At 42.0% G+C, this 20,219-nt stretch overlaps 1 protein-coding gene across 5 annotated transcripts in view; it reads left to right on the top strand.

Moving 5' to 3' along the window:
* Positions 1-19,308, top strand: part of CMIP (c-Maf inducing protein) — a 193,531-nt gene extending 174,223 nt beyond the window's left edge. For all 5 annotated transcript variants that reach the window (XM_060788425.2, XM_060788426.2, XM_060788428.2 and 2 more), the window contains 8 exons: positions 666-773; positions 968-1,084; positions 3,374-3,514; positions 4,074-4,121; positions 5,529-5,675; positions 7,661-7,766; positions 11,322-11,392; positions 14,459-19,308. In XM_060788425.2, the coding sequence (XP_060644408.2) occupies positions 666-773; positions 968-1,084; positions 3,374-3,514; positions 4,074-4,121; positions 5,529-5,675; positions 7,661-7,766; positions 11,322-11,392; positions 14,459-14,512 (792 nt within the window). In that variant the 3' untranslated portion in view covers positions 14,513-19,308. The remainder of the gene's footprint in view (positions 1-665; positions 774-967; positions 1,085-3,373; positions 3,515-4,073; positions 4,122-5,528; positions 5,676-7,660; positions 7,767-11,321; positions 11,393-14,458) is intronic.
* Positions 19,309-20,219: the final 911 nt, after the last annotated feature.

Genomic DNA, 20,219 nt, shown 5'->3' with positions numbered 1-20,219 from the left:
TCGTTTGTGGGATTAACAGAACTCAAAAACCACTGGATGAATTGACACCAAATTTGGACACAAGACACCTAACCACCCAATGTATGTCCTTCACTAAAAAAATTGATTTTCTCATTTGGGAATTGTAGTTGCTGGGATTTAAAGTTCACCTACAATCAAAGAGCATTCTGAACCCCACCAACGATGGAATTGAACCAAACTTGGCACACAGTTCCCCCATGACCAACAGAAAATACTGGAAGGGTTTGGTGGGCATTGACCTTGTGTTTGGGAGTTGTAGTTCACCCACATCCAGAGAGCACTGTGGATTCAAACAATGATAGATCTGGACCAAACTTGTCACAAAAACTCAATGTGTTCAAATGTAAACACTGGTGGAGTTGGGGGGAAATAAACCTTGACATTTGGGAGTTGTAGTTGCCGGGATTTATAGTTCACCTACAATCAAAGAGCATTCTGAACCCCACCGCAACATAGACTTTTGCAAGAAGTGAGGACGAAGTAATCAGAAGCCTCATTTTGCAAGGAAGGGGATTGCTGTTGCTGTTGAACATTTGGGAGCAAAAAATAATTTGTGGTTTCTCGGACCCAGCAAACCCCACTTGCCACCTGCCTACTACTCATGCATATCTGCTGCTCATGTCGCCTTGTGTTTTGCTTGGTAGGTCCATTCGTGTTTGCTGAGTGTGCGTGCTGGCAAGGATGGTTGGTTCCAGCTCTACAGTCCCGGTGGGGTGGCGTGCGATGATGATGGAGAGCTGTTTGCCAATATGGTATGTGGCTGGGGCTTGTTTATTTGTTTCACTTGTATTCTGAGTGATAGTGGGGGGCCCAGAGCAGGGCACCCATAGCAGCTTGGGTGGGACAATGATGAAACCTCCTTTGAGCAAAGAGAGGCAACGACTGGGCCCAGAGCCATTTTCCTAGGGTTGTCCCTTTAACCTAGATCTCTCTTTCGCTCTTCCAGGTTCATATTTTAATGGGCTCTTGTTATAAGACGAAAAAGTTCCTCCTTTCGCTGGCGGAAAACAAACTGGGGCCATGCATGCTGCTCGCTTTAAGGGGCAACCAGACGATGGTGGAGGTAAAGCCAATCTTTTCCATTTACCATGATGCAAATAACTATGTAATATTAGATGCTGAACCAAATGGACTTCTCTCCCTTTCATGCTTCTGAAGATATGGGGTGTAACACATAAACTAATTAATCTTAGAGGTGTCGCAATACTGCTTCCTACTCCACTTTTTGGATTATAACAGGCCTGCATAATAATAATAATAATGTGCCGGCACGGTAGTGCCAGCAGATTTGAACCTTTTTTTCTTGCACTGCTAGTTTGTATGAATTTATTTAAGCCACGCATTTTGCAATCAGGTAGCTTCCCCAGGTTGCAGCCATAGGGCCAGCAACCTGGCAATCATCGTTAGAGTCTTTAGACCTGCCCCTTTTCCCAGCGTTTTGGAGGCAAAGGAAGACTTTTGTTCAGTCTCACTGTTTGGAGCCTAACAGCAGGACGTGTGGGTTTCTCTATCCCACCTGCACAAAGGCTTCACTACTCACAGCTCTGCTGGGGGAGTAAAGGAATAGTTCCACAGCTTTGCTGGGGGAATACCGCCAGCCTTTGCTGGGGCAACAGGACAGTTCCTACAGCCTTCGTGGAGTAAAACTAAAGGACACCTTTCAGCTTGGTAGATCTACAGAAATCTTGTCTGGTAAGGGACCACTTGGGCTATCCATAAAGTAGCTTGGAGCCGGGAGTAGGGACCTCATGCCAGCAAGGTAAAGAAAGATTGCCCAAGGAGGGGTCAGAAGATTTCCCTAAGGAAGAAAGGAACAGTTTCCCACCGGTTGCCTGCCCTTGATAGCAGATTGAGGAAGCTACCAGGTTTCCAAGGTTATAAAGCGTTTAATTCATTTGTTTGAAGATTTAAGCCCAAATAAAGAACTTTGTTGAACTTATTTTGAGCCTCAGTAGAACTTTGTGTTGGGAAATCTAAGGGGCCCTTCAGCTGAGGCACCCCGGCATCCCTTTGGGCATACAGAAGGCACATCCTGTAAACAGACATTATTTCAGGCCCAGTGTGCGACAGCACAAATAATAATAATAATAATAATAATAATAATAATAATAATAAAATATTTATTTTTAAAAAAACATGAAAGTTGCTCAGAAATGGAACTCTGAAAAAGGAGACAAAGGAGGGCCTGATTCTGGCAGCCTAAGAACAAACCATTCGAACCAAGACCATCAAAGCCAGAATTGAAAAGTCAGCGACAAATCCCAAATGTAGACTCTGCAAGGAAGCAGACGAAATAATAGATCACATCCTCAGCTGCTGCAAGAAGATCACGCAGTCAGACTACAAGCAGAGGCACAACACCATTGCTCAGATGATTCATTGGAACTTGTGCCACAAACACCATCTGCCTGCAACAAAGAACTGATGGGATCACAAGCCGGAAAAAAGTTACGGAGAATGAACACGTCAAACGACTCTGGGACTTCTGGATTCAGACAGACAGAGTTTTGGAGCACAATACTCCTGTCCTCACTGTGTTGAAAAACAAAGTATGGATCGTCGATGTCGCAATCCCAGGTGACAGCAGGATTGAAGAGAAACAACTGGAAAAGCTGACACAATATGAGGATTTAAAGATCGAACTGCAAAGGCTCTGGCACAAGCTAGTCAAGGTGGTCCCAGTGGTGATTGGCACACTGGGTGCAGTGCCTAAAGACCTCGGCCTGCACTTAAACACAATCGGCGCTGACAACATTACCACCTGCCAGCTGCATAAGGCCACCCTACTGGGATCTGCACACATTATTTGCCGATACATCACACAGTCCTAGACACTTGGGAAGTGTTCGACGTGGGGTCCAATACAACAGCCAGCAGAGTGATCTTGTTTGCTGTGGACTCATCTTGTTGTGAATCAAATAATAATACAAAATTACCATCTGCCAGCTGCAAAAGGCCACCTTACTGGGATCTGCACACATAATTCGCCAATACATCACACAGTCCTAGACACTTGGGAAGTGTCCGACGTGGGATCCACTACAACAGCCAGCAGCGTGTCTGCTGTGGACTCATCTTGTTGTGTTTGAAATAATAATAATGATGATGTACCTTATTTATATTCCGCTCTGTTTCCATGAGGGGACTTAGAGCAGATTACAGAGCACAAACATTCAATGCTGTTATACAATTAACAACAAAAACAGGCAGTACATAGACAGAGGAAATGTTCTAGAAGCATTCTCACTCTGATGTTTCTCCTGCATCTATGGCAGGCATCCTCAGAGGTTGTGAGACAAGCTTGCTTCCTCCCTATGACTTCCTCTCACATATTTTCTTTTCTTTCTGCTAGATTCTTTGCTTGATGCTCGAGTATAACATCATTGACAATAAGGACACCCAGCTGCAGATCATCTCAACCCTCGAGAGCACTGATGTGGGGAAGAAAATGTATGAGCAGCTCTGCGACAGGCAGCGGGAGCTGAAGGAGCTGGTGAGTCTTTGGGTGGGCTGGAGGAAACTCGGATAAGCCTCGAGGCACCTTGGGCTTTTTAAGACAAGCCCTAAACCTCTTGATGCACCCTTGGGATGGAGGTTTCAAAGGCACGTCTGCATAGGGATTTGTTGTGCTTTGCTTCTCCAGGTACTAGTTGCTCTTAAGCAAGTCAAATCCTCTGTGCCATTAACCTCTATCGCACAGGAGGAGAATGAAACATTGACCCATGTGACAAGGATATGCCTAACCCATAACTTCACATAGCTGCCATATAGATGAGATGGTGGGATTTCCACAGGATGGGCACGAGTACATTCTGGTTACTCTGCTTAGAAAAATAACATCCTCTGTACAGAAAACAATATTTCTGGTCCCAAAATGAGCACCATGTTTTCCAACACCTCGTTGTTTTCATCTCAGTATACATGGTGCTACGGTGTAGTGGGCTTTCATCTCAGTATACGTTGTTTTCATCTCAGTATACATGGTGCTGCGGTGTAGTTAGAGGGCTTTTTTCTGTCCTGGGGTGCAACAGTATGTTTGTTTTCTATTGCAGCAAAGGAAAGGTGGCCCTACCCGGTTAACACTGCCATCAAAATCCACAGTAAGTTACCCTCCTCTTTAGCTTATGATTCAGGTGGTAGCATAAGTATCTCTGTGCACATTTATCATCTCTACATTAATTTTCTAATAGCGGCCAACTTTGTATTCAATCAGATCTATATTGTGCATTAAGCAAAATGAGCCATAGAGTAGTTTTGGGGATAATGAATGTTTCCAGTTAATGAGGTGAAACTTTCATCAGTGGTCACCTCGATCCACCCAGGAAAATCTCCTCTACATATCGGGTCCTAGGGAGGCACATTTGGAAGCTACAAGGCGTAGAGCTTTTTCGATCTATGCTCCAATTCTGTGGAACTCATTGCCTCCATATATTAGAGCAATGTCGGAGTTGCGACCTTTTGTAAAGGCGCTCAAGACTTGGCTGTTAGGTTGTGCATTTAAGTAATCGGATCAAATTTTGCCATAATCACTGCTGAATGTTTTTATGTTGAATGTTTTTATGTTGAATGTTTTATATTGTGTATAAGCTATTTTAAATTGTAAGTCGCTCTGAGCACTTTGGTGGAGAGCGACTAATTAAGAAATAAAGTGATAATGATGATAACGATGTAGTTGTGGCCCTGTTCCAGTGGAACATAATGGCTAAGCAGCTAAAATAGGACGCGGATTGCCTCTATTGACTGCACTTAACTAGCTACTTTCTCAAGCAAGCTGCCCTCTTTAGAGCACAAATGGGCAGTGTTGGTCTTGTGAGATATGCATTAGCATCATTTCTATTAAAATATAATGGTTCATCAGGCAAATGTATATAGGCATGTGCAATCCATGGTTCTAAATGGTTCTAAAGTACTTACAAAACTAAAGTTCTGGTGGTGAAAACTAGTGGGTGTGGGTGCTTTGCTTCTATAGTGTTGCTAAAGTTCTGGTGGTGAAACTTTCAGAACTCTAACACAACTTTCAAAATGTCATTATAAATGGCAGTTCCTAAGAGGTTCTGTCATAAAAATCACCAATAATGAAATTTTGAAATTTTTGTGAGAGGTCTGAAATTTTCATCACCAGAACTTTAGCAACACTGTAGAAGCAAAGTACCAGCTCCCCCTAGTTTTCACAACCAGAACTTTAGTTTTGTGTAAGTACTTTAGAACCATTTAGAACCATGGATTGCACATGCCTAGACTTAGGCCCCTTCGACATTGAACTGGATTATATGGCAGTATGGACTCAGATGATCCAGTTCATAGCAGATATTGTGGATTATGTGCCTTGATGTACTGGATATCAATGTGCACGGTTGAGACCAATATGATGTTGTCACCAAAATTTAGCTGACGCTGAAAGAAAGAGGAACTGTACCATAGGTGGGAAAAGTTGAGATTAGATACCCTCTGCTGGTCCCGATCCTCTTTTGCAAAAGATCAGATCTGTGCACTCCTTTGCCTTTCAGGATGCGGACCTGGCCCGATTGTTAAGCTCGGGGTCCTTCGGCAACCTGGAGAACCTCAGCCTGGCCTTCACCAACGTCACGAGTGCCTGCGCAGAGCATCTCATCAAGCTGCCTTCGCTCAAGCAGCTGAACCTGTGGTCGACTCAGGTACGAGCCCATTGCAAGCGGAGAACGTGGCCAAAAGAAAACCCTGTATAACGATCCGTGGGGAAAAGTAGGGACCTTTATTCAATAATAAAAGTCCCAACGCTGCTTCACTAAAATTATAACGAATCACACCGCTGCTCAGCCAAATTATAACGATCACACAGCAGCCTACCAAATTATAACGATGACACCACTCCAGATTAGCTCATCAAAAATATAGAGGGAGAATAGTTGTTAGACCAACTGTCTATTTAACAGTTAGGAACTGAGAACCACTGGAACTGAGAGACTTTTAAAAATGATTCTTTAAAAGGTTTCCACTGCCACCATATTACTAAAGAACAGGCTGAGGTACGATTGAGAGGTTGTTCAGTAACACACTCTGTGTTACTCTAGTTTTCTTAGAGGCTGGTAAAAAGTTGACTTGAATAACACTTTTACCACAAAGGTTTTCACACTGAGGCTGGTATAAGTTGGTAAAAATAACAAGAACTTTATTTGAACAGATTTGGATATTTCAGGTACAAATGCTTGATGGTTTCAGTAAAAATCTGGCATACAAAGCTTGTGGTTATGTTTGTGAAGAGATCTTAAAACTTCTGGGTTACAAGGCTTAAAGTTTCCACACATAAAATTACTTCAGGGAATGAATCTCTGAAAGTAACTCACTTAGGCTCCGCCCCCATCATTCTAACCAATGCTTGCCTTCTAGCTTTCCCTTCAAGACTAGAACATGCCCCCTTAAGGCAAACCTAACCTAAGATGGCATCTCCCTTCTATAAAATGGATGCCGTGGCTTCGCCAGGCCCACTCTCTTAGGCCTAAGCTAGCTTACCAGGGTAAGGGATTCGTTACACCCTGCCAAGATTGCCAAAGGCCCTGAAGCAAGTGGGAAAGAGGTCAGGGCATGAGGCCAAATGAAAATCATATTTGAAAGCTGGAGTGCAACATTTTTTAGTGTAAAACCCCACAGCAATTTGACCCAGCTGTTTTGGCCCCAGAAATCCCGGCCAGTTTACCAGCTGTTAGGATTTCTTGGAGTTGAAAGCCAAAACATCTGGGGAACCACAGGTTGAGAACCACTGCTGTAGAGCCAGTGAAGTATTAGGTCACTTGGTGGGAGGGAATGGGATATGAAAGAATGGATATTGGGCCAGCATGGATAGGAGTTCTTCGTTCAGCTACTGTTGGAACAGCTTGCCTTGAGTTAGCCTTTTTTTAAAAAAAAAATATGTATTTTTATTTTTAAAATACATACCGTACACACACAAAACATTCACAATGTCCACCATCAACACGAAGATTGTTTTCTTTTACATATTCATTTCTTTTTGAGACAATCTTTATCTTTATACATTTCCATCCTATATACTATATAACATTTGTATCTTATTTCTTATGGCTTGATCTCTGGATTGATTCATGATATAGTTCTTTACCCTTGTCCATCTTTCTTCCATTTCTCTCATTCTATTTTCATTGATTTTTAAATCATTTAATTTCACATTCATAATTTTGAATTCCGTTTGCTCCACCATATATTGGTACCATTTATTAACTGTCCATTTTGATGTATCTTTCCACCCTAATACTATTACTGCTTGTGCACATTCAATTATTGCTTCTTTTATTTCCCTTTTATTTCCCATTTCCTCACTTTTTCCTAATACCACTATTTCCTTTGTTATGACCCACTCGTTTCCTAGTATTTGATTTGACTCATTTTGTATAGTCTGCCAAAAATAATGTAGATATTGAGTTAGCCTTGGCGTCTCGCCTTCTTGCTGTACCATGATGGCTGAACCTGAAATGATAGGAAAGATGTTTCAGTGTTGGAATGCCACTGCCAGCCAAAATAGGCAGCACTGCAGATAGATCTGAAATAAGGCAGCATCTAAGTTCCTTGGAAAAACTGATGAGCGAATCCTTTCTCCTGACATGCTCTGCTCCATGTAAAAACATGGCTTTGTCTTTTCTGTACACAGTTTGGCGATGCAGGTTTGCGGCTTCTTTCCGAACACCTCACAATGCTACAAGTGCTCAACTTGTGTGAAACACCCGTCACAGATGCTGGCCTGCTGGCACTGAGCTGTAAGTAGACTAGTAATGGATTCGGGGTGGAGGAGGAGGGGGTGGTGATTAAATGCTCTCAGGCTTGCTTTAACTGTTCATCTATAAAACTGTTAATGGCAGGAGTGACTTGAGAATAAGCTTGTTTGATTAAAAAAACGGTTCAAAACTCGTTTTGGATGTGGTTCAATTCTAAAGTCAATTCCCATTTTCACAGAAAAAAAATGTTCAAAACTTTTCGAAACTCCTGAGACTTTTGAATCCTTTCGTTAATTGTTTGAAAGTGTTATTTCCTGTTTCATTGGGTGGTCTTTACTAGTTGTTTTACTCCAGGAGCAGGGAAAAGCAAGCAGAGGAAATTCCTTCCTTCTCCGGTTTAAAACCTTGCTTCTCTGGCTTGAGGCAGAAATGGGGAAAGCAAAGAGAGGAAATTCAGCCTTCTATGGTTTAAAACTGGCTTCTCTGGCTTGAGGCAGAAACGGGGAAAGCAAATGGAGGAAATTCACCTTCCCTGGTTTAAAACTGGCTTCTCTGGCTTGAGGCAGAAATGGGGAAAGCAAAGGGAAAAAATTCAGCCTTCCCTGGTTTAAAACTGGCTTCTCTGGCTTGAGGCAGAAATGGGGAAATCAAAGGGAGGAAATAGAGCCTTCCCCAGTTTAAAACTGGCTTCTCTGGCTTGAGGCAGAAACATGGAAAGCAAAGGGAGGAAATTCAGCCTTCCCTGGTTTAATACTGGCTTCTCTGGCTTGAGGCAGAAACGGGGAAAGCAAAGGGAGGAAATTCAGCCTTCCCTGGTTTAAAACTGGCTTCTCTGGCTTGAGGCAGAAATGGGGAAAGCAAAGAGAGGAAATTCAGCCTTCCCTGGTTTAAAACTGGCTTCTCTGGCTTGAGGCAGAAACGGCAAAAGCAAAGAGAGGAAATTCAGCCTTCCCTGGTTTAAAACCGGCTTCTCTGGCTTGAGGCAGAAACAGGGAAAGCAAAGAGAAGAAATTTAGCCTTCCCTGGTTTAAAACTGGCTTCTCTGGCTTGAGCCGAGGTCAGGGACCAGAATAATTTCCAACTCACTTCCTGAGTCGGAAGAAAAACGGCGAGACTAGCTTCGGAAGGGACTTAAAGGTTTCGTAAAAAAACTTCAAAATCGCTTCAAAAAGGTACTTTTTTCAAATTTATTCCGAATTACGAAGATTCCGACTGGACTCAACCATGCAGGACTTTCGAAAAGTTTTGAACATTTTTTTTCTGTGAAAATCGAATTGGCTTTAGAATCGAACCACCAGCACTCCCTACATCCGAAATGAGTTTTGAACCAATTTTTTTTTGAACAAACAAGCCTACTGGTCAACTATCTCCTGCCCTACCTCTTTATGGGTGATGCCTTTCCAGGACCTGTAACAGCCATAGTCCTATTAGCTAGAGATGGTTGCAAAGCATGTGGTCGGCCACCCAGCTAAGATCCCTCCTCCACAGCGGTATAATTGAAACTTGCTTTTGCCTCCCCGGCTGTTTTTGTGGGACCCAGACCTCACCATAACTTTGAGTTATGAGACCAGTTGGAGAAGAAAGCCTCTCCTGACGTCAACGTTGTGCACTTCCTCCCTTGCTTTAGTGCATGTGTTTACACTGTGTGTAAACATGGACACAAGTCTAAGGCCAGGATTGAGTTTTGCCAGAAGAGCCATAAAAACTAAAGATCACAATGGCCTTGCGGTTATCCATCACAGCAGCGGAGGGAAGAAAGAGGAAAACTCCTTACCTCTAGATCTTTGAGAGTTGAGAAAGATCTTTGGGGAGGCAAACTGGTTGTGGGGTTTAGCTTCTACTTTTCCGGTGTTTTTTCAGTTGCCAACAAAGACCGTGGTTAATATCGTTCAGCTTCCTTTTCATCATGTCCATGTTTTTGAAATGCAAAATACTTGTGGCTTTTCAACTTCAGAATCACAAGTTGCATTCCTTTCCAAAATCAAGACTCCAAACGTCAAGTCTTTTGGGGAAATAATATGAAAGGCCTGTGTGGAAGCTTTAGCATACCATCCATTGGAAGATGGAGCCACCGGTGGCGCAGTGGGTTAAACCCCTGAACTGCTGAACTTGATGATCAAAAGGTTGCTGGTTCGAATCCTGGGAAGAGGGGGTGAGCTCCCACTGTTAGCCCCAGCTCCTGCCAACCTAGCAGTTCGAAAATATGCAAATGTGAGTAGAAAGTACCGCTTCGGTGGGAAGGCAACTGCACTCCATGTAGTCATGCCGGCCACATGAACTTGAGAAACTGCAAGTGGCTTCTGGTGTGAGAAAATTGGCCGTCTACAAGGACGTTGCCCAGGGGATGCCAGGATATTTTGATGTTTTACCATCCTTGTGGGAGGCTTCTCTCATGTCCCTGCATGAGGAGCTGGAGCTGATAGAGGGAGCTCATCCGCGCTTTCCCCGGATTCAAACCTGCAACCTGTCAGTCTTCAGTCCTGCCGGCACAGGGATTTAACCCACTGTGAAACTGGGGGCTCCTTTTGGAAGGGGAAAGAAACCCCAAATCTAAAAGAATGGTTAATAGAGATGCTGGAAGTCAGAAATATGGATAACCTAACACAACAACTTAAATTTATTTCTTTATTTATTTACAGTATTTGTATACCGCTTTTCTCACCCAGAGGGGGGCTCAAAGCGGTTTACACATAAGTAATGGCAAAAATTCAATGCCAGTACAAACAATTACAATTATACACTACGATTAGACATAATTTTAATTAAAATACATACACGAGCAATAAAACAGTTATTAAAACAATAAAACAGTCTCGTCCGTCGAATTGCCATTCCAGTCATTGTCTTTCCAAAATGCTGCATACATTTACTTCTACTGCCCGAAGGCCTGGTCCCAAAAACATGATTTTAATTTTTTTTCTAAAAGCCAGGAGGGAGGGAGCAGATCTTACCTCATTTGGGAGTGTGTTCCCTAGGCAGGGGGCCACAGCCGAGAAGGCCCTGTCTCTCGTCCCCGCCAGGCACATCTGTGCTGTTGACGGGAGTGAGAGCAAGGCCTCCCTGGATGATCTTAGATTACGAGGTGGGACGTAGGGGTGGATGCATTCGGACAAGTAAGCTGGGTAAATATCAACAAGGTAATATAACAACAGATTGGAATTTATTTGGAGCCCCCAGTTGTGCAGTGGGTTAAACCACTGAGCTGCTGAACTTGCTAACCAAAAGGTTGCAGGTTCAAATCCGGGGAACGACATGAGCTCTTGCTGTTAGCCCCAGCTTCTGCCAACCTAGCAGTTCGAAAACGTGCAGATGTGAGTAGATCATTAGGTACCGCTTCGGCAGGAAGGTAGCAGCACTCCATGCAGTCATGCCGGCCACATGACCTTGGAGGTGTCTACGGACAACGCCGGCTCTTTGGCTTAGAAATGGAGATGAGCACCAACCCGCAGAGTCAGACACAACTAGACTTCATGTCAGAGGAAAACCTTTCCCTTTACCTTACCATTGGAAGATATAGGTCTTCTAGATAGTGCTTGTTTCTGTGCCACCATATATGTTTATATATCCAACATACTGCATTTTTTAAAATTTCCATAGCTATGAAAAGCCTGTGCAGTTTGAATATGAACAGCACCAAGCTTTCAGCGGATACCTATGAAGATCTCAAGGTACGTTATGTTTCCAAGGCTCAGGCCGTATCTGTTATTGTGTACCTTCAAGTTGACTTGAACTTATGGCCACTCTGTCATAGGCATTCTGTCGTGGCAATGCTCTAGAGCAGTGGTTCTCAACCTTCCTAATGCTGCAACCCCTTAATACAGTTCCTCATGTTGTGTTGACCACCAACCATAACATTATTTTCCTTGCTACTTCATAACTGTAATTTTGCTACTGTTGTGAATTGTCATGTAAATATCTCATATGCAAGATGTATTTTCATTCACTGAACCAAGTTTGGCACAAATACAGATACATCCAAATTACAATACTGGTGGGGTTGATTTTGTCATTTGGGGATTGTAGTTAGCGATCAATCTAGGAGGTCACCCAAGCTGCGGACCTCGATCCGGCCTGCAATCGAAATCGAATCAACATCCCCATTCCCATCATGAAAATCAACTTGTACATGAACATCATTCCTGTTCCCATCATCCAAATCAGCATGATCCTCAGACACAATCACAGGCTGACATACAACAGTGGGCGGGGTCATGCAAATTCCACACAAATGGAGAGAGTAAGAAACACTGGGGTGTCTGTGGTGGAGGAAACACATCAACTCTAGGATGAAATTGTCCCCGTATGAAAGCCTTCACTTGGGTGGTAGCAATATGGTGTTTGTAGAGGACATTGGCATGTTCATGGTGCTATCTATAACCTGCAATGTCATTGGAGGGGAGGGCCTTTGGTGTCTCCTGTGTAGTGGGACCTATAGTTGTTTGTGGAGGCAGGAGCTTGTCTGTGTAAGTGGGCACTCCAGCGACACACACACAGACTTCACTTTTATTATGTGTATAGATATATAATATTATTATTATTATTATTATTATTAACTTTATTTGTACCCCGCTAGCATCTCCCGAAGGACTCGATGCGGTTTACACGGGCCGAAGCCACAAAACACAATACAATAGAAAACATAACACAGCAATAAACAAAGCAAATCAAACAATTAAGCAAAATAACCACAATGACAATACATCAAGACACTATTAAAACTGGTTCGGCCAGCGCAATGGGGTACAGGGTTAAAAGTGCTGAGATGGCAGGAGGAACGTAGGATTAAAAGTGCGGTGTGCAGCAACATTAGTTGTGCTAAAGTGCATCTAGGACTTGGGATGGGGATTCCTAATCTGCGAAGGCACATCGGAACAGCCAAGTTTTTAGTAATTTAATACTACTAATAATATGAAATAATGTAATTTAATACTACTAATAATATGATATTATAATTATATATTCATATTACATGTAATATTACTAATAATATTACAATATAATGGTATAGTATAATACCCCCTGGTGGCGCAGTGGGTTAAAGCGCTGAGCTGCTGAGCTTGTTGACCGAAAGGTCGCAGGTTCGATTCTGGGGAGCGGCATGAGCTTATGCTGTCAGCCCTAGCTTCTGCCAACCTAGCTGTTTGAAAACATGCAAATGTGAGTAGATGAATAGGTACCGCTCCGGCAGGAAGGTAAGGGCGCTCCATGCAGTCATGCCGGCCACATGACCTTGGAGGTGTCTATGGACGACGCCGGCTTAGAATTGGAAATGAGCACCACACCCCAGAGTCAGACATGACTGGACTTAATGTCAGGGGACTACCTTTACCTTTACCTTATATATAATATAGTGATATTTAATACTGATGTTGTACTATGATAATCTATTTCAATAATAATGTAATGTTAATTTGTGGGATTAACATAACTCAAAAACCACTGGACAAATTGACACCAAATTGGGACACAAGACATCTAACAACCAATGTATGTCCTTCACTCAAAAAAAATGATTTTGTCATTAGGGCGTTGTATTTGCTGGGATTTATAGTTCACCTACAATCATAGAGCATTCTGAACGTGTCCAAAGATGGAATTGAACCAAACTTGGCACACAGTTCTCCCATGACCAACAGAAAATACTGGAAGGGTTTGGTGGGCAGTGTCCTTTGGTTTTGGAGTTGTAGTTCACCTACATCCAGAGAGCACTGTAGACACAAAAAATGACGGATCTGGACCAAACTTGGCACGAATATCCCATATGCCCAAGTATGAACACAGATGGAGTTTGGGGGAAATAGACCTTGACATTTGGGAGTTGTAGTTACTGGAATTTATAGTTTACCTACAATCAAAGAGCATTCTGAACCCTAAGAATGACAGAATTGGGCCAAAACGTAATCAAAGCCCTCCTGACAAAGAGCCATCCAGCCATAGATATAAATAGATATATATGATTCACACAGAGAGCGAGATATGGTATCATAGACTTGAAAGGGCCCCCTAAAGAAGGGCAATGATATCTTGCATGTTCCAGGGTGGGCAAACCAGACACTGTCCACATTGACACTGACAAAGAAACAACAAGAAATACTGTTTACCCACAAGCATAAAGAAATTACATATATTAGAAACCAAAACTTTCTCATTATTTTATTTTCCAGATCACTACACTGAGCCACAGCAACACATGGAAGGGGAGGGCTAATCTACATAATAAAACTGTAATGTTCGTTTGTGGGATTAACATAACTCAAAAACCACTGGGCAAATTGACACCAAATTTGGACACAATACACCTAACAACCCAATGTATGTCCTTCACCAAAAAAATTGATTTTGTCATTTGGGAGTTGTGAGTGACCATCACCCGTAAGAACACTGAAAAACACAGCAGAAGAGACTTTAAAAAGCCAAAAAACAAAAAATACATTACAACGCAGACGCAAACCTACATATATACACAAACAAATATATACATATATATACACATATATATGCATGTATATACACACAAAACACATATACACAGACTGGGCCACAGCAATGCATGACATGGGACAGCTAGTAATATAATATATTGTATGTGTGTGTGTGTGTGTGTGTGTATATATATATATATATATATCTTGTAAGCTGCTCTGAGTCCCATTCGGGTTGAGAAGGGCAGCATATAAATGTTGTAAATAAATGATTACATAAATATTTCTCTCCCACTTCTGTTTTCAATCCAGGCTAAATTGCCGAATCTGAAGGATGTGGATGTCCGCTACACAGAGGCCTGGTGAAACCTCTAACTCGCTTTTGAGGACAAGGGAAGAAAAGGATTTTTTTTTAAGAAAAAGAAAAACGACAACTAAAACTAAAAAAAAAAAAAAAAAAGCAGAGAAATAAACTTTTGGCTTAGAGAGAGCAGCCAGATTGGAGGACTTTGATTTTAGGAGCTGTCTTTGTGAGGTCGCAGAGTGTGGCTTTGTGTGTGGGAGGGGGAAAGTGAGCGCATGGCCGGGTCTCCCAAGACTTTCCGCTTTCTACAATGAAACCCAACATACTTTTGAATCAATGGGGATTTTTCTTTGATGGTTAGGGGTGGGAAGCAAGACTGTAGCCGCGAAAGCGATTGGGAGAAAAAGCGAAGGGGTGGCAATCTGTTTGGATTATTATATTTTGTTTGCTTTCTGTGTGTGTTTTCAAACCCTTCATGGAAAGGGAGGAAAATCTAACGTACGTCGGGTTTTTTTCGTACTTCTCTTGGGACGGATCTCATCATTCGGTGCTTTATTTTTCATCTTTCCTGCTCTTATAAGAAAAGAAAGAAAAGAAACTGAGAAAGCAAGAGATTTTTTTTCCGTGAGAAACTGCAAGTCGCTTCTGGTGTGAGAGAATTGTCCGTCTGCAAGGACATTGCCCATGGGACGCCCGGATATTTGGATGCTTTACCATCCTTGTGGGAGGTTTCTCTCATGTCCCCACATGGGGAGCTGGAGCTGACAGAGGGAGCTCATCCATGCTTTCCCCAGATTCGAACATCCTGCCGGCACTGGAGACTCCTAATTTCAACTTATGATTTCACCTCTCACTCTCTTCTTATGATCATTATGCAAAGTAATTTTGTTGTACATACAATTTTACATAATGCACCTATTTAAGAAGAAAACGAATGGTTCATCGATAACAGGTCTGGGACCTGTCTCTTATTTATGAGTTAACTTTTTGTGTTCAGTTCGTTCCGCCTAGAGTACTGTTGTCAACTAGTTCGCCATCTTCTTTTGTGTGTATTTGTTTCGAAAAGGAAACAAAAACAGAAAAACCCTCTTTGGATCATTGTCTTTAGAAAGTTTGGGTCCAGACCTCACCCTTCGTCGTGTTTCCGATTTATCAAAGACTTCAAACGTGTTAGTCGGGGGGGAATATAAAGTAGTGAAAAGACGCGGGTGGGCAGTGGAGGGTGTTTTAGCCAAGGTATGTGTTCAAACTGTGTCTGGTTTAGGAAATTAAGGTGGAAACCTTTTTAAATGTTAATTTTATATATCTATATATATATATTTAAAAGTACCTTAAGTTTAATGTAAAACTTAAGTTGGGCTGTCGACAATTTTACTTTAGATTTGCCAAGGCGTGCCTGTTTAGTTTTCTGTTTCGCGTCCGATATTTCAAAGGCAAGTTTGCTCCGTATTGTCGAAGGCTTTCATGGCCGGAATCGCTGGGTTGTTGTGCGTTTTCCGGGCTGTATGGCCATGTTCTGGAAGCATTCTCTCCTGACGTTTCGCCCGCATCTATGGCAGGCATCCTCAGAGGTTGTGAGGTCTGTTGGAAACTAGGCAAGTGGAGTTTATATATCTATGAAATAATGTCCAGGGTGGGAGAAAGAACTCTTGTCTGCTTAAGGCTACTTAATGCTGCAAATGGCCACCTTAAATATTTATTTACAGTATTTGTATACCTCCCCTCTTAGCCTTCTGGCGACTCAAGGCAAAATTCAATACCAAAATTACCAAAATTCAAAACCAAAAACACAGTTACAATATAAAAACTTTAACATCAATAAAATCATAACAGCTGTAATCTATATAAATAAAAATGTAATGTTTGTTTGTTTGTGGGATTACCAGAACTCAAAAACCACTGGAGGAATTGACACCAAATTTGGACACAAGACACCTAACAACCCAATGTATGTCCTTCACACAAAAATATTTATTTTGTCATTTGGGAGTTGTAGTTGCTGAGATTTATAGTTCATCTACAATCTAAGAGCATCCTGAACTCCACCAACGATGGGATTGAACCAAACTTGGCATACAGAACTCCCACGACCAAGAGAAAATCCTGGAAGGGTTTGGTGGGCATTGGCCTTGAGTTTGAGATAGTGAAATAATAATGAAATTTTGAAAGTTTTGTTAGAGTTCTGAAATTTTCACCACCAGAGCTTTAGCAACACTGCAGAAGCAAAGCTTCAGCGCCCCCTAGTGTTCACAACCAGAATTTTCGTTTTGTAAGTACTTTAGAACCATTTAGAACAGTGGTTTTCAACCTGTGGGTCCCCAGATGTTTTAGCCTTCAATTTCCAGAAATCCTAACAGCTGATAAACTAGCTGGGCTTTCTGGGTGTTGTAGGCCAAAACACCTGGGGACCCACAGGTTGAGAACCACTGATTTAGAACCATGGATTGCACATGCCTAATGGTCACCTTAATTAGCCACCTTAATGGCCTTGCAGCTTTAAAGCCTGGCTGATTGTTGCCTGGAGGGGGAATCCTTTGTTTGGAGGTGTTAGCTGGCCTTGATTGATTATTGCCTGGAATTCCCCTGCTTTTTGAGTGTTGCTCTTTATTTACTATCCCGAGGTTGTGAGGTCTGTTGGAAACTAGGAAAATTGGGTTTATATATCTGTGGAATGTCCAGAATGGGAGAAAGAACTCTTGTCTGTTTGAGGTAGGGTTTTTTTCTCGTGTCAGAACCGACTTGAGAAACCGCAAGTCGCTTCTGGTGTGAGAGAATTTGCTATCTGCAAGGATGCCCAGATGTTTTGATATTTTTCCATCCTTGTGGGAGGCTTCTCTCATGTCCCCACACGGGGAGCTGGAACTGACAGAGGGAGCTCACCCACGCTCTCCCCCGAATCAAACCTGCGACCTGTTGGTCTTCAGTCCTGCCAGCACTAAGGTGTAACCCACTGCGCCGCCGGGGGCTCCGAGATAGGGTGAATACCATACATCAAGGGAACTATTGACCACATAGGGAATCTCCAAAGCCCACCTCCTCCAAGGTGAACTGAATCCCCTAAACTGGCTCTCCAGGCCTTTGGAGACTCCACCACAGATGTCAGAAGAGCTGCAAGACCGAGAAAAGCCACAAGAGTCAAGACAAAGATCCACCCAGAGGAAAAGTGTTCTTGCCAGACATCAAGGGAATTACTGGTTGCATAGGGAAGCTGATAAAGAAACACAACCAACAAACTATCTACAGAACCACTAAGAAAATCCAACAAATGCTACGTTCAGCAAAGGACAAGAGGGATCCTCTCACTTCTGCAGGAGTCTACCGTGTACCATGCAGCTGTGGACAAGTCTACATAGGGACCACCAAATGTGGCATTGCCCAAACACGAATCAAGGAACATGAAAGGCACTGCAGACTACTTCAACCAGAGAAGTCAGCCATAGCAGAGCACCTGATGAACCAGCCTGGACACAGCATATTATTTGAGGACACAGAAATGCTGGACCACACCAACAACCACCATGTCAGACTACACAGAGAAGCCATTGAAATCCACAAGCATGTGGACAATTTCAACAGAAAGGAGGAAACCATGAAAATGAACAAAATTGGGCTACCAGTATTTAAAAAAAAACCTCTAAAATCAGGACACTAAATAAAAAATAACACTCAGAAAACAGGGGAATTCCAGACAAGATTCAATCAGGTCCTGCTAACACCTCCCAACAAAGGATCCCCCAAGCAGCAACCAGCTAGGCCTTGAAGCTGCAAGGCTATTCTGTGCTAATCAAGGTGGCCAATTGCAACATTCACAGACAAGAGTTCTTTCTCCCACCCTGGACATTCCACAGATATATAAACCCAATTTTCCTAGTTTCCAACAAACCTCACAACCTCTGAGGATTCCTGCCATAGATGCAGGCAAAACATCAGGAGAGAATGCTTCTAGAACATAGCCATACAGCCCAGAAACCACACAACAACCCAAATTTGCTCCTTTTGTTGTTCCCTCTGCTCCCGCTTTGCACCGTTCCTTCGTCACCTTCCTTTCAAAAGATGGAGATTGTTTTGCTGTGATCAGTTTCTCAAGCTTCGACCTGAAGGTATGACCACTATCCCTTTCCTGATTCAGAAAAATATATATACCTATATGACGAAAATGTTTTTTAATGTTGTTTCTTTAATAAATATGCTTTTGAATTATTATTATTATTATTTTTCCACAATATGCAGCTTCTTTTTTTAAAAAAAATGAGGAAAGCAATCGTTTTTGTTTTCATGTTTTTTTTTTTCCTTTTCGGGTTTAGCAAATGCTTACTCGGTTCTTTTGGCACCTCAAGAGATTTAACATCCAGGCAATGTAATTTTTATACATATATATAAATATATATATATATATAAATATATATATTTAATCGTATTCAATGGGAAGCAAAGCTTTTGCTATTCTGGTTGTCTCTGGTTGTTGTTGTTTGTTTTGTTTCTTTTTTTTAATTTGTCGCTAGGTAGTTTATTCACATTTCGAGTCTACATCTCTTGACTCCCAGATATATATATATATATATATATATATATATATATATCTCCATCGACAAAAACAATTCAAGTCTTAATTCATATCGCGTGCCGGGGTTTGTTTGTTTTTTCTGCCTTATTATGTCCCAAGCTGTCTGATAAACTCAGTGAGGGAAGACAAGAAAAAGGAGATAAAACGTAACGCCAACCTTTTATCCGTAGCACTGTTGTTTTCACCGATGGATTACTACTACTGTTCTGTAGCTGTGTAAGAGAAAGAAAAGGACAAAAAAAAGATGTGAAATAATTTCAGGCGAAAAAAATAAATAAACTGTAAGTGAATATCTTTTATTGACACGCACTGTCTTTTCTTGGTGGGGAGCACTTTGTGGTGTCACCGGGACTTGGAGAAAATTGTTCGGATAATATTTTTAATAGGGAAGTTTGATAGCACTGGGCTTATCTACACTGTAGAATTAATGTAGATTGTGCCGTCACACCCAGACACTATAAAAATAAAACTGAGATGTGCTTCTCTCTATATCTGGGTGAACTGCGGATGTCTCTTTTAAAAGCTTGGGATTCCCAGCAACTGAGGCTACTACAGGTTTTGAAAACCAAAACAGAATATTTATTTCTCAAAGTCCTTGCAGACTTGGCACAGCTTGTCAAAGTTACAAACAAAACAGTCAATTGGTGAAACCATAGAGATGTTCTTTCTTTCTTTTTCCTTAGTCACTGAGTTGCCTTTCTCCAAATGGTAGAAAAAATCCTGAGATCTTTTTACCCCATCCCTGAGCTACTATCTTTTAGAAAGCGTAGGCCTTCCCTATTCCAGCCCAAGGTTAGTTTTGGACATGAAGCAAACAGTGTTCAATAACTATCTCAATAGCCCTCAATAACTATCTTGATAGTCCTTTATGTTACATAGCTCAAAATCTCAATATGCTTCTTTATAGCTCAATACCTATCTATCTATAACTCATTTAACTCAATTGCTCAATAGCTCAATAGTACTTACAATGATTTTTTCAGAGCTACCTGCCTGACCAACAGCACATCTGAGGCTCTTTTCTCTACTGAAGGAGGCAGGGGAGATTCAAAAATGGAGAACTCAAGCCCAGGAAAAAGGGCAGTCTCTAAACCCAAAGAGATACTTTCTAAGTCAATAGCTGCAAAAAGGCCTGCAGGCTGGCTTTCCAGCCTCTGATGCTGTGAACTTTCAGGGTGCAGCTGAAATTGTAGCACCCTGGGGAA

Source organism: Anolis sagrei, chromosome 8, assembly GCF_037176765.1.
Source record: "Anolis sagrei isolate rAnoSag1 chromosome 8, rAnoSag1.mat, whole genome shotgun sequence".
NCBI classification, from domain to species: Eukaryota; Metazoa; Chordata; class Lepidosauria; order Squamata; family Dactyloidae; genus Anolis; species Anolis sagrei.
Note: the sequence above shows the minus strand (reverse complement) of the source record. Positions and strands in the feature narration are given on the sequence as shown.